The sequence below is a fragment of the Triturus cristatus genome, chromosome 2_2, assembly GCF_964204655.1.
Source record: "Triturus cristatus chromosome 2_2, aTriCri1.1, whole genome shotgun sequence".
NCBI lineage: Eukaryota > Metazoa > Chordata > Amphibia > Caudata > Salamandridae > Triturus > Triturus cristatus.
Window position 1 is genome coordinate 449,374,757 of NC_140582.1, and position 15,665 is coordinate 449,390,421.

At 44.1% G+C, this 15,665-nt stretch overlaps 1 protein-coding gene across 1 annotated transcript in view; it reads left to right on the top strand.

The window, feature by feature from the left end:
* Nucleotides 1-4,046: 4,046 nt before the first annotated feature.
* Nucleotides 4,047-15,665, top strand: part of ANKRD50 (ankyrin repeat domain 50) — a 141,087-nt gene continuing 129,468 nt past the window's right edge. The window contains exons 1-2 of the mRNA XM_085641544.1: nt 4,047-4,184; nt 6,342-7,615. Of these exons, the coding sequence (XP_085497670.1) occupies nt 7,116-7,615 (500 nt within the window). The 5' untranslated portion in view covers nt 4,047-4,184; nt 6,342-7,115. The remainder of the gene's footprint in view (nt 4,185-6,341; nt 7,616-15,665) is intronic.

A 15,665-nucleotide genomic window follows, 5' to 3' on the forward strand; every position in this document is an offset into this window, starting at 1 on the left:
GACGGGTACGCGTCCACTTCCGTTGTGGCGGGACGTGGGATTGGTGGACACGCCCCCCGAGGTAATTAATGTGCAGGATGTATTAGTATTTTGTGGGGTGTGGGGTGTGGGTTATGTTTCCTGCCCCTTGCACCCCACCCCCCCCCCCCCCTTAGCACCTGGGAGTTGTTCTGACCTTCTGCGGCGTCTGCGTCGGTTTCTGAACACGAGGTCGTAGGCTATGAGGGCCGGGATGATGCATAGGTTGGGGTCCATCGCTGTCCGTCGCGTACCGGTGCTCCTTGTTCGCGTCGTCCTCAAATTCCCGGCAGTTTTTGGCTCCCGTAAAAAATGCTACGTGCGGAGTGATGTCGGCATGAATCGTACTTGCTGGTCCGTAAGACGATGCCTGACTCCGTCCGGACGTCGCGTATGCGCCGTCCAGAATCAGATTTGTATGTATTTTTTTGCCGGTCGGTGTTTTTTACGACTCGTACGGAAATGGTATTTCTGTGAGAATCGTACTTGCGATTTTGTAAGGTGTTTTTCCCGGGTACGAGTCGGACGGAACAAACGCTCCGTACGACCATTTGTACCCGGGTTTTACCGGATCGGGATCGGCACCTAAATGTGCACAACTGAATTAATGTCCAACTTGACTTAACAGTGTAAACCTGTATTTCACCATGCTGCATTTCATAAAATAGTGTTTTTCATTTTCTGCTAACATGACATTTCTTGCAGGTATTCACATGCATTGTTAGTTTAGAACAGATATGTTACTGTACTAGAGACAGGGGAAAGAGCCTGAGAAGAAGTAAGTAATTGTTGCAACCTACGTGTGTCTGAGAAAGAGGTGTCGTTCTCGTGTCCAGTGCTGGAGAATACAGCGATGTTGTAGTCTGCAACTTTGGGATTTGACGAGGACAATGGGCCCCTGATGGTGTGATCTAGGGGGAGTTGCTTAGTGGATTTTGCACATTGTAATATACTGTCTGCCCCTGGACTTATGGACAGATTCCTTACAGATTTCTTGTAGATGTTTTAAAGAGGCTTTTGCTGAACCCTTCCTACCTTTTGCCCCAGCAGGTCTCTCATGCAGAATCCTTGCAGACACCTTGCCTGATTCCTCACTATCAGAGTGGACCTCAATGCTTCCACTTTTTTATTTCTTGCTTAAGTGTGGCTTAGACTAACAGGTATTCCTGACCCACAGAAGATTATTGACTGAGCTTCTGAGTTGCTAACGGATCCCTAACTGATTCTGTTTCGTCTTGACCTGACTTACTTTATGGAAATCCCCTGATTTGTGAGCCTTTTGTTCCTAACCATCCTCTGGACTTTTAAATTCTAGATTGCTAATGTATAGGCAAGAGAATCTTTGATTAATTTCTGAGCACCAGGCATTGATACTACTAGTCTGTATTGCTGTCACAGAGTTGCTTGTTTGTTTAATACTAGTTTGCCTCAATTTCTTCAGGCATCTAGGAATTCCAGTGGTTATTCTGTATCTCTACAGTATGGTCTTAAGAGTTGTGTATTTGAATTTGAATAACAATTTGTAATAACCTTGTTGAACTTGGCTACGAATTCCTGGTCTTCATTGTGCAGTCAAATGGATTGCACTGTTAATTGAAATTTTGATTGAATGCAAATACTAACTCCCATCACCTCTCAGTATCCATCTTGCTTAAAATGGCATTTTACAAATAAATGTGGCATTACTAAAGCTAATTATTAAACACACTTCTGAACATCATTGGAATTTTTTTTCAATTGCAATTATGTTAAATTCAGTCTATATATCCAAAATCAATGTTTAAAAAGGCATATTAAGCATCATATTAAGGCGGTACAGCTCTAGCCTACAGGCAAGATGGCTGCACTGTAGGGAGGCTCTGCTGGCCGGGTTCATGATCCATTGGGGATCTGCGGATCCACCGAGGATCGCGCCCCACGAATGTCAGCGCTTTGTAGCTCACCTCCTCAGGAACCGCCCGGTGTGCTGCGGTGCTGGTTTCCGTGATCGATCGGCCTGAAACACTGCGTTCGTGTTTCCTCCTTGCAGCCTCGGGGATGCGCTGAATGGCGGGTGGACCGAGCCATGACACGCACTGGAGTTGAGGATGACGGATCTCGCTCTGCGAATGAGGCGGAGAAAGCAGATGGTTGTGGCAATGGACGCGGCAGGGGAGTGATGTGGGCTGCGTGATGCAAGAATGAGACCTTTTGCACGCACTCGGGACCGCTCCTGACTCAGCGATCGGGTGGTCACGGAGCCAGACAACAGATGAGCCTACCTGGCGGGACCGAGTGGGCATCTTCAGATTTACTTTATTATCCGGCAGGACAGAGTAAGCATCTCCAGATTTTCTTTTCTGACCCATGGGCCCAGCTCGCTGTGAATTGCCAGCCTGCCTGATCCTGGTGCCTGCCCCTAAAATGGCAGGTGGCGCTGCAATATGAGCACGATTAGGGAAGCAAGCCAGATCGCGTTCCTGCATATGCAACTCCAGGCTTTAAACCATCCACTCAACAGGACCAATGTAAGCACCTACCTTCTCCTCATCTCCTAACCACCTGAAGCCCGCCTAGCTGCATTTCATCGGCTACTCTCTAACTTGCCTGACCCTGGTGCCTGACACTAAAATGGTGGATTACTCAGTAATAAAAGCGCAATCAGGGTAGCAACAGCTGCTCTGACCGGGGCCGCGACCTCCCTGTTAAATCATTTGCACTGCTTCCCACACGGAGGATACAAACAAACCACAAAGAAGCACCCGAGCACTGCCTGACCTCAAGATGGCGATCGGACAGGCCTGAATCTGTCTGCCCTTATGACCACGGCCAGCGACGATTTCAGACTGTCAGTTTTCGTGGTGCATACAGCTCATTATGATCATATCTCATACATGAAAAGTCTGAAGTCGCCCATAGGTATGTCGAGTTTTCTTTTGCACCCACATCCCTGTTCACACATTTAAACCACATAACTGCTTTCATCATGGATATAATATCTAGTCAGTAAGCCAATCCTCTCTTGACTTTGTAATCATTCTGTCATTTATGTGAAATCTTGTAACTTGCAACTCGATGTTTTTCTTATGTAAAGCGCTCTGACACCTTCGGGTCTAGCCAGCGCTATATAAAACTCTTAAAAGTAAATAAAATAATTATTGATATACAAAAATAAAACTGAAAAACTTTTACATAGTAACAAGCAGATATTTTGGACCCCATAACAATTTATTTTTATTGTAAAGCGCTCAAGCATCTTTGGCTACCATCGCACTACATAAATATGAATACATAAATAAATAAAATCGCACGGTGAAGGCACCTCTGCGGTCATCGACCACAACATGGAATCACTTTCCGCTTAGGATCAAGAACAAGGACAACACCTGTCATACACACAACCTTCACGGTGTAACTTACTGCCCCTTACAGCTACTTCAATGCCCCCAAAGAGGAAGTAAGCACTTTATAAATGTGGCAGTGCAGCTACGTGCCTCAGACTCTCCAAGCCCTAGTATCAAATTAGTTATAACAACAAATCCCGTGATGCTTCGGGAGCATTTCCTTCTCGGCCACGGAATGACGTCAAAGGGGCTGGTACGCAGCATCCATTGGGCGGCGATGGGAGAAGAAGTGTGCAGCTGTGCAAGAATACACACAAAAGGCAATAACAGCGAGGAACAAATACAAACAGTAGTGTAGCCATCTTCAAAAAGAGTGTATACCGTTGATTTGAAAGTGGTGCTTCAAAAAAAGAAATAGCATCTGCTTAGTTTACGATAAACACTTTTGCTTTCAAAGAAAATAACAATTGCGTGTATTGATTGTATGACAGCAAACTACGCACCGTTCCTAAGTAAAAAAATAGTTTCCCTTTATTTTAAACGGGGAAATGCGCTTTTTGAACAGTCAAGTAGCCACCATGTTGGGCAGGGAAAGAGAAAACGTGTTGGCTGAGAAGACGCTTGGGGGCGGAGCACGTGTCTGAGGAGGCGGTGCCACTGCTGCAAGGGCGGGACTGAGAGAGCCTGGGCGGACCCCAGGGCAGGGGGTGCGGTGCAGACGGAGCTCAGCTGCAGGCAGCACGCAGACCGGCGGCGCCTCCGCCACCAAACAGGCGGCTGGCTAGGAGAGTGTTGGGCGCTAGCGGTGGAGCAAGCAGCAGCACGGATGAGCCTTGGATGCAGGTAGGGTTGTGCTTAATATCGATCTGGGGTAAAAGCAGGAGGTCACACTGGGCTGCTATTTAGGGTAAGCCAACTCTACTTCTCCTTTTTCTCTGCTTATGTTTTTCTCCGGCGAGTGTCAGCAGAGACCTCCTGCATTGTGCCAGGGGCCATACCCATGTTTAACCCCTTCTGCTTTCCAACGTTCAGCCTCTTGCAGGATCGCCGGCACAGAACCCCAAATGCTGTGGCAGTCAGGGGTGGGGGTTCATTGACAATGCACGCAGGGGCATCGCCACCGCATGCAGCAACCCACCCTAGCAGCCCAAACCTCACCATCACACCGCCCTAATCGTTGAACCCCGCCACAGCCAACGGCACTACCACCCCAAGCATAACGGCACCATACCACACCAGCTAGAGCTGCAGACACTGCCACGCAACCCAAGCACTGATACCACAGAACCCCTAAAGGCTATCGTTTCTACGTCCACAAACTTTGACCCCAAATGCTTCCATGTACCCCATAAAACTCGCACCGTCGCCCTACCCCAGACACTGTACCATTCACCCAACGATCACAGAAAACGGACATTCCAGCATCTCAAAACAAGTCATCTCCCACCTTAGTGCCTCCAAACACTGGGGAATCTTCACTGTCAGACATCAACTATACCACTCTAATACAGTGTCCCAGGAGGCCCACACGCTGCCCAATGACCCAAAACAAACACCACTAGCCTTTCACACCCACACAGCCTGCAACACTCTTCTCAGTAGCAGAGAGCTCCTCCCCTAGCTACCTCGCACCCCCTCCTTGTCACGCCTGTTTGCTCTAGAGCGGGTGTGAGGACAAGGTCGGCTGGCCGTGCCACTGTGCTGTGTGGTTGCAGCCGCAGGGGGAGGGGGCGCATTGACCACTCACGGTTTGTCATTGAATTCGAAGTCCAACATCTGACAATGAAAGCAAAAACGGAGTCGTCCCGATTGAATGACAGTGCAAAACATCACAGACAGACTTTGCCAGCCGCCCGGCCTTCCGTGCATGTGTTCACTCATATGTGAAATGACTCCGCTCCGACAAACCTATAGTCTGTCGGAGTCGCCCCTGTGACGACTCGTCCAGCTCTATAGCTGAATGCGGTTACTGTCACTTTTAAAGAAAAGCGTGAAAATCAAAGTGCTTGTCTAGATCTGCGTCTCGTGCTCTGCGTGATTATGGTCAGCTATTTCAGCATGTAATAATTAAGTGAGAGCGGATTGTGGGTCCGTTTAGCGTTACGGTTTTCTCGAATGTAGGTAAACATAATGTATTGATTTTGTTCTGTCTTAAATGGGCAACCTTAGTACATCCATACCTCATTTTATGTTCTTAACACGAAATGCAAGCTGGGGCCAGTATGGGAATCAAGTGTTGAAGGGGGTGGTCAGGACTTGTTTCATCTGGTGCTCAGCTTTGTTCTGATACTTTGCATGTCCTGAAACCTGGACCACATGCATTTAAATCATATTGTTTATGTTCCCTGTGAGCTAGTGTAACACTACAGACCAGGTGTAACACTACAGACACCAGCCAAGCGCTACTTTGAAAATATGTATGGGCAGGTTACATTTACAATGCATCCAGTAAATTAAAATTACGTTCTCTACCTAGTCATTGTTTTAAACGTGGTCATAAGTATAACTATTAACTATCCACGTAGAACAATCAGATTTTGTAAGTTACCGATAATGTGAGCTAGAATATTTTTCAACTGTTTCTAACTTATTGTGTAGCAGTCTGTATAACCTAGCCACCGCCGTTAGCCGTATTGTCCTTGCCAGAGGGGACAGTTGAGCCCGCCTTGCCAAACTGGTAACCAGATGCGCCTACAGAAACTTCCATCTTTGGCTTTCTTTATATTTTCAGTGCGGATGTCTATGTGGCTAATTATCCCACGCGGTAACCACTAACCACACGGGCAGGATGAGAAAAATCAGCGAACGGGAAACAAACCTATTAAGTATGCCTCGTGTGAAATGTGAGCTTGGAATGGGGAAGAAGGCTGTGATCACAAAAATCTGGCAACTTCATATGGGTGGAAAGTATAACCTTTGGGATTTCACACACTTTTCCATGTCAGTGTTGCAGTTCATTATTGTTGGGCGTTAACCTAAACATGTTCCTTTATTTTTCAGCATTTCGCATTAGATGCGCACACCTCCCGGATGAACTACAAACTGTGTAATCTATGGACTGGTGGAGGAAAAATGCGATCTGGCAAAATGTGATCTGATATCTTTTGGATTACGACGGTGCTAGTGCTTCTACATGTACCCTGCCATCTAAGAACAACTAAATTTGGGGATCCTTGTTGCTTCTGCATGTGCTTAAATGCGACTTTGGGAAGCGGCTCATATGCATTTGTTTGCTGCTTCACAGTGTAACCCCGACGTATTGAAAACCTTAATTTTGGGAATAATAAAGAAACCATGTGCATCTCTAGTACATAACATTATGGAATATAACCATAAAACCCAAACTAAGCCCAAGTTGGAAGAGGCAGTAATTGGCCACTGAATGTGGCTTGATGTTTTCCAGATGTATTGTCTCCTCTGCATGCTGGAACCTTGCAAAGAAATATGGAAATCAGATGTAGTCGTGGGACTTAGACGTTTTCCGCCATATGAATATCATTACCAGGCCTGGGAGGCAGACAGCACTTTGCCATCTCATCAGATGAGCTGCAGCATGCAGCGCCTTGCTCGCAATGCAGCCTGTGAGTGGAAACACAGATCCAGTCATGGAAAGGAGCTGGAAAATTGACATTCATGTCAGATTGCTCGAAAGTGGTGCTTACTTGGCGGATTCCACACTGAGATAAATCGAGGCTGGCCTTGAAACCTGCAGTTGGAGCTGCCTTGATCAAAGGTGCTGACCGTGCTTTCAGCTACTGATGAAGCAGCTCAGGAATGAAAGAGCACGGTAAAATGGCTCAAACAAGTTTGCTGCATGGGAAACATTTTTACTGTAGAGAGTGGGTGTTCCACAAACTTCAGCACTGCCTCCAGGAAAAAAACATCTGCTGTAGCAGCGCGGGTGTGGATCCATCTCCTGGGTCTCTTTCTGGGAACAATGCTACTACCGCCCCTTCTGGGAAAGGGGCGGGTTGGGGGGTGCTGTTGGTTGGGGGACCCGGGAGTGGTAAGACGGCGCTCATCACAGAGTTATTGTGGCCTAGCTCACCAGCAGGCTTGCAAAGGGGTTTTCATCGGCAGGCCCTGGCCTTCCATTTCTGCAGGGCCCAAGACTCGGATACGCTGTGCCTTGGAGGCTTCATTCGAGGACTGGTGGCTCAGATCAGCAAAAGTGGGCTCATGGCAGGTTATGAGGAGAAGCTAAAAGATCCAGCCCTTCAAAGTCTCTTGCAACCTGGGGAATGTGAGAGGAATGCACCAGAGGCATTTAAAAGGTGCAGTATGTCTTCCCTGCTATAATAGTGCAAGATTTGCATTGCATGCAGCGTTCAGCCTTTTGACTTGATAAGACTTTTGTCATTAGCTACTAATATAAGTGAATACCGGTGGGAGGGGGGGGGGGGCTGTTCGAGCAGCACTCTCATTCATTTGTCTGTTCAGGTGTCTTTCATATTTTCACTTTGCCCGCCTCATCATACCCATGTTGCAGTGGAACAGCACATTTCACCCATTTGCTCTCTTGCACTGCGAGTGACAGCATTTTGCTTGATCACATGGCAGAGCTCCCTTAAAATAGTGCACTTCAGGTCACTCCTTTATTTTTAATGTTATGCAATATGCAAAATAAAGTACCAATGTTTGCTATACAGATAAATGCATAAACAAAATAAATGTTGCTTGCTTGCCAAGGCCAGACCATTGGACATTGCCAATGCTGGTTTTCTTATCCAGTTTCTACATAATTAAATAGGCTAGGCTAAACTGGCTTTCAAGACATCTTAATGGCCTAAGTCGTATGTAATTGGTTTGGATGGTGATTTTATCAAAAATTTCCCAAGATGTATGTCGTAATGCATAGCCGTGGTGGATAGAACTATTTCAACTATTAATATGTTAGCTGAACCCCACCTTTACTTATGCCTGCTTTTGAATTTGGCTTTTTACAAGCGGTGTCTGACAGTGTTCTGAAACTCTGTTAAACAAATCCACTGTGTTTGTAAACCCCAATCCGCAAAATACTGAGTTACATGACTGGCTGTTTGTTGGATGCAGTGGTCAGCGAGTTCCCACACTATTTTCTTGAACAAGTAGGGTGATATTTGTATGTTGCTGGCGAGTGTGAGCTCCGGGTGGGCAAGGTGTTATCTCAAAGTCGAACCGACAGAAATGGAGTGTAAGAATTTAATAATCTCTTAGGGGGTGGGGTGTCCACGACTGGAAAGGTCACTTAAGCTTCTCCTCTTGCGTTAACCCGAGAACCTTCTGACTCCAGTACACCACGAAGCTCTTTGAGGCCTAGGCATTAAAAGCAAAGCATGACTCACCCAGGCTAACTCATTTAAAGCAGTGGTTTAGTTGTTCAAAGTGATTTTATGGTTTCGCTCTCGTGCTTAGTGGTTCTTGTGATGAATTCTATTGATCTTGCAAGTCGTTTTTGCAAGGGCGGCTTCCCTGTAGTAAATACAGTGTCAGCAGTTTTCTGTGGTTGCACGTGTGCCAAGACTTTTATCAAAGCCCACGCTTCACATTTTAAATAGGTTATTTTTTCTTGCCTTTTTCCATCCCTGTTGTGGTCTTTTTTACAGTTGCCCTCGTTTACTTTGTCCAAAGGCAATTTTATTTCCTTAGTGTGCACAGTTGTGCAGTACAAAGGTTTTTCCTCAGTGTTCTTTCAACTATAGTATTTAGAAATCCATACCCCTTGTATTCTTCAGCAGTGCCTTTTCTCGGGAGGCCTCTTGCTATATTATTATTATTCACTGACAAGTTGAGGGTTTACGATGCTTGGATAACATTTATTTCTATGTAGCTGTGCATTAAAGTATCGGGAATTAAATGCTGCCTGTTTTGGGTAGTGTACAAACTAGTTTTACTCTGACCAATGTGTTACTGCTGCTGTATTTAAGGTGGTAACCATGATCTGGTTGATTGTGACTGTGATTGCATAAGCCCTCCTTGCTTATCCCGTCCACCTGATTGTGCTCTTCACTCTTTAGTGTTATCCAGCTGTGCAACAAACACGTGCTGCCTTCCGGTATCCGCCCCATCTTGATGATTTGAAGGCTTTTGATGCAGCAGGATGTTGTGCCACTAATCCTTACCGACAATAACAAATGACCTTACAGTTCTGCTGCTTTATCTGTTCTGTTGTCTTCAAGTCATTCCGAGAATAGATTGGCCCAGTCCTACAAAAAAAGCGTGCAACACAGCAAGTAAAGTTGCTAAGGTATGGGAACAGGTGAGAGCAGAACAGCGCCATATTTACTAAGATGTGGCGATGTGCTGCTCTCTCCGTGCACTAACTTTTGGCTGCTATGCACCAGCGAAGACACCCTTGCGACACTGTGCAATGGTGACTGCGTTGTGAGAGGAATAGTTTTTATTGGAAGGAGTCCCTTTCAGTACAAAAACTATGCTTTAAGATGTTTCTCACTTTGTATATTTGCAGTAGAATGCCGCACACATGCATAGAGAGAAAAACAAGGTGGAATAAAAGATTTCTCCTCTTCAGACCTGCCTCAAGGAGGCGCAGAGTTTTGTCACAAATCCCTGTCTACAGTTCCTTGTAGATGGGGATTTGTGTCAAAACCCACGATCGTTGCATGGGAAGACCCATTCACCACCCATTGAACGCCCCCTTGACGTAAAGTAGCACAAGGCAGCACATTGTGCAGCTTTGTATTGCTTTTGGTTTCAATCCACTGCAAATCATGATTTGTGTTGGAATGTAAATACCACACCTACACTTAGTATTGGGGTTATATTAAAAAGTAATGCAAAGTGCTTGTAAATGTGGCCACTACACCACTGGATTCAAGCTAGCCTGGCTGATGAAGGGTGATGCCCTCAAACCGGTCCCAGGATGCTTGTTTCCGGTCCAGGTAAGACCTGGCTTGGCAGTTCGGGCTGGACTGTTTCCACAAGGAACCGGGTCAAGACTGATTTGCATTTGGCTGGGTCTAAACTGGGGTGATGTGGTGAGCAAAAGAATGATGGATTTAACCCAGATCCTTGTGACTGGAGGTGAATGTTTGCATTGTCCAGCATTCCGCCCATCAATTGTTTCTTTTGCATATGTAAATGTGGGCCATCGTCTTTATTCCTTCGAGGGGATTATGTGCTTCATGTAAACCCTTCTAAGATGCAAAAATTGTCCATGCTCCTAATAATGCCCAGGGGATGTTTTAAAGCCAACATATTGGCCATCTCTATCTAGATCTTAAATTTCAATTTATTGGATGACCGATCAATGTGCAAGATACCTAAATGCAATGAAATAATTTGACCATTCATGCACCATTCTTATTCTAGAAACACAAACGTTTTTTTGCAGGATCATGGCGTGGGCACTGACTCTTTTTGATGGAAGGATTTATTTAAAGGTTTGATGTTCACAATACTCCAAGTATGCAGTGATTTTGAACCTTCCATAAACATATTTAAAAAAAAATACACTGGACTTGTGCCACAGAAGTATTGCCAAATAGTAGTAATTAATTCAACTCGTATGCTTTGCCTAGCCATGAAAGTAGAATATATTTTTTCATCTATTTTGTCCGAGTCTAACAATGCAAAAGCGGAATACTAAAACTCAGTTTAGAAGTAACAGTAACTACTTGCAGAAAAGTAAAGACCTGCTGATCCCCAGCTAAATAGCTCCGAATAAAAGGCCAGAAATTGAAAAAACATGCATCTACTTGCAGGAGAGCCCCACCTTCTCTTCCCAGCTTCCTTGACCAACCTCTCTTGAAGGCCTAGACATTTGTGAAGGGGTGTATGATTCTATTTCTTAGGGCATTGCTTATATGCTCGAGCCACAATCCATTAAATGCCTCTCATCCCGACCAAGAAGACGCTACCCCATCCATTCTGGTAGCTAATACCCCCTTGTTTACCGCCTGTCAAGCCATTCTTTTTTTGACACCCCTCTGTCAGAAATCATGCTGCCACATGTCACATATGTAAACGTCTCCACGCAGGTTGTACACACATATATATATATATAGTGCTCTTGTGTTGCTTTCCTTTGAAAGTTGAAAGCATAATTCTGTTTTCTGTGAAATTGTTTACTTACTAATGCATGCATGGCCTAACTAGCCTTGTCACATAATTCAAGTGTGTTCTTCTGCAATCCTTTCCAGATTGCTAAATCAGCTCACATTAGCCTGTGGCGATTTAAAGTTTGAATGCTCATTGGCTCGTAACTTAACGTTATTGAACCTCAAAAGTCTGTTGCAGAATTCTTATAGAGTCCAAAAACGTTCTTGCTTGTAATTAAGTAAAGATGAGTGTCTAAGTAAATGAAAGCAGTGGACCGTGTATATTCTAGGATTGGGCAGTCGGGCAAGGAAGGAGATAACAGGAAGGAGATAACAGGAAAGTGTCTCAGCCAATTAAATTTGATGAACTGGAGACGACTTCACGGATAGGTACATCAAGAAGGGAATGTTTGAAGGTCCTTTCTGGAGATTTGTAAGTCACGGCCTTCCCTTTATCTCCGGATATTTGGCGCTTTTCAAAAACCGCTAAATAAATGCCGGAGAAGCAGCTGGATGGGCAGACCAAACTGTAGGCTGTATGCAACCACTGACTTCCAACAGTAACTCCTGCTAAGGTCAAGAAGAAATATCTGCTTGCTGATGCTTAAGAAAATACCCTATCGTGGCGTCTAGGTGGAGATGCAAGCCAGTTTAATCGTGGGCCTTTTTGTTTTATGTGTTTTTGAAGTTTCAAAATAGCTTAGATTGTTTTGTTCCCACCCCTCCCCTTTTTCGATGATGGGAAAATAGGATGTTTATGTAAAGTGTTATTTGCAATCGCTCAGCAGGTTTTCATGTGAGCAAATATTAATGTGTATATTTGCTCATGAGAACGTTGAATTCACAAAACTTTGCTAGATATATGATTTTCAGACCTACTTTTAGAAACACTTGTGAATACCCGAAAGTCCTAAATCTTTCCAATTCAAGGATATCTAACTTCAGGTGCATTTTTCTTGACTAGGCCCCTAATTTATTTTAATGTCAGCCATAATGTGTATAATTGCTTACCACCTATTCTTCGTTATTATAATTTTTTAATATTGGCATGTATCAGCCACATTTTCTTTAAACCATGTCATGGAGACATAGAATGTAAAGCTGCGCATTGGTCTAGCAAAACTTTTTTCCAAGTTGCACAATTTTATGTGTGTATTTTATTTTGAAAGCAAACCATCTCCAATCTTGTTTTCACATGTATGCATGCACTCAGGGAGCATTCTAGGACCATTTTAAATAGCCCCAAATTGAATTTTTTGCAAGTACTTATACTGTATCCACTGTGAGTAATGCAAGCTGAGCTAAAAGCTTGCTGCATTTCCTTTGGGTGCTTGCCCTAATTGTAAGGGCTTTAAATTAATGAATCATATATACAAGTTTCAACAACTTCTGCATAAGGTTGCAAAACCTTGCCTTAGCAGTAGTCAATCAACCTATCCATACTGTGATATTGTAAACTGTCAGCCAAAGGTAATGTGCTGAGTGGGCTGGCCTACATGTGCAGAGAACATAATAACCATGAATACTTGTCCATGACCCCAGCCAGACAATATGTCCTGGCATCCCACGCCCCTGACTAAGCACACACCTTCGTTTTAAAGGTACTGAAAACTAACCTGAAGTACCCCTACATTAGGTTTCTAGGTTAGTCAATCCCATAAATGAAATGACCACACACACCTTACCTTGCAGTCATATTGTTCCTACTGTACCTGAGGGTAGCTGGCAAAATGCTGTGTTGATTCTCAAGACCTGACAAACACACCTAGGATATTTGATGCAACCTTAATGATTGCTGCCTGGCATCTCTGGCAACATTTTAGCTGCAATATAGAACCGGAAACCGTGTGGGATATGATTGTGGCCCATTCGATCTTGGGACATGGAATAAACTAAATGATTTCAACTAAAAAGTTTCTGGAAATCTTTGTAAACCATGAACTCGATAGTTCTCGAAGACAAAAATAACCCAGCATGTTAGACATTCAGATGCAGCCTGCATAGGTGACACTTAAACCATCAGTAAATAGAATAAACAGTTAGTCCTGCAATTTGTCGCCATCGCTCATTTTCTCTGCAGCCATCCACACCTAGTTCATTAGAACTTCATGAATTGCATCCTGAAATTGCCTTTCAGTGACATATAGGTGAAAAAAGACTACACATTTCATCTTTCTTAACATCAGCAAGCAAGTAGTAAATATAGCCAATTTCTTACTTTTGTTGTCTTAGGCCAAGACCCCTGTTTCTCATAACTAGTGTTGGGGCTTACTCCCTATTCAGTCTGCAATATTATCAACACTTCTGAAGATTCCCTCTCCATCATTCTTTGACTCCACAGGCGTACTTTTTTACCCTGTCAGACTATCTATCCGCCTCTTGAATTCTGTTATCTGTGTGGTGGTTCAGAACATCTAGCTTTTCACAAGATAATGAGAGGAAAACTGTTTTCATCTTAATCTTCCCCATATAGTAATCTGTTCACTGTGGGTCTTGGAAGTTGAATCAACTGCCAGAGTAACTATTGGTATGAACCTCGCTCTATTAGTATAATAATCACTGCACAGAAAGTACTCTGTGGTCATCCTATCTGCTTTTGAAAACAATTATTGTGCTATGGTATTTACAATGCAGTATCGTAGACGAGACCGAAAATGGCTGATGTGATGCTAGTGTTTTGGTTCCTCAGACCTTTTGAACCAGAACCACTGTGCTTGGTTTCTAGCTCCCGAGTTGCAAAATCTTTAGGTTGTCTACACCAGTAATGTCAAAAGACCTAGGTCATACAGTTCACAGAACTCATTTTGTGTTTTGTAAGTAACTACATTCAATAAGTACCTATGTAAGAATAAACAACTTAGTTTGTATTTCAGCTGATTTGTTACTAAATAGGACAGCCACATTAAAATTGTGTTGTATTTTTTTCTGCAGATAAAATTGGCCAGTTTAGAAAGTGAAAAAATAATTCATGCAGTGGAAACATGTTCCACCCAAGCAAAATATTGTTCATTGCTCCATGAACTAATCTTTGTTTTCATTTCATCCAATGGAAATCTGTCTGTCGTATTTGAGATGAAATTGCATATCGGAGTGCAGTGTGAACTGCAGTTTGTGTTGGTATTTCTGCCGCTCGGGTATAATTTCTACCCAAGTGCCAGCTTGCAAACTTACTGTTCGCGATCACAAACTTACCATTCGCAAGTGGGGATAACATTTTGCTGCACATCGCGAAGCGGAGTTAACTCCACAAACTCCGCAAACGGAGCGAAGTTCACCGCCCAGGCCTAACTTTAATAACTACACTGCAGTTGAACACTTTAAATGCAGGCATTTGTCTCATGTTTTCCGTAATGTAATTGTCCACAACACAGATGACGTACGTTGCATTAGTCAGCACAAAAGAACATTGCACTTACTTTGGTGTTCAGTACATTTCATCTTTATTATATATTGAAAAGAAATTTCGTTTTATTTATACTTGTGTGCTGGTGAGCTTTTTGACAGGAAATACTACACGAGGGGGTGGAGATTGCCCCACATAAGCATTAATGCAAACCAGGGTTATGTAAGCTGTTTTGTAAAAATAATTGATGTGTAAATGGTGGAGTAGAGGCGAAATAAATTATTCTCGTCTTAGAGGAATTACAGTCAAGTAGCGTATGGCCATCCATTGTTTGTTTGCAGTTTGACTGTTTATTTGCTCTAGTCCCCGGGGTTACAGTAGGGCAGAACCAGAGTTTGCGAGTCTGTGAAGGAAAAGCCAAAGTAAGAGGATTTCCTCTGTTTGAGCTAGAAGATCAGGAGAGACAACACACAGGGGCATAGGATGTCACAGGCTGCTGGTTGGTGCACACTATTTCATACCATGACACCGTGTAGGATCAGTTATGGTGGGAGAATAAGCAACAGCAGAGTGCTGCCTTTATTAACAAGCATTGGCATAGCCAATAGGTCTCGCCTTTGGGACCTTATGTGTTTAGCCATGCAACAGTTGCATAACTGAATACTTATAAGGTCCCAAAAGCGAGACCTATTGGCTATGCCAAGCGGCCGTACAGCTGCAAAAGTGATCGCGATCAAACATCGAAGCGGCCGTGAAAGTAATCGCGGCGCGCGTGCACATGCACTGCAGCTCTAGGCTGGCCTGGTAGTACTTTTTGGAGCCCTCTCAATAAGTCTCGCCAGACCAGCGCATGCGCTGAGTCAGGTGAGACCTAAAAAGGCTTCTGCAGTTGACTATGTTGAAAATTTCAGATGGTTGATAGAGCACGAGGGTGAGTGGGAA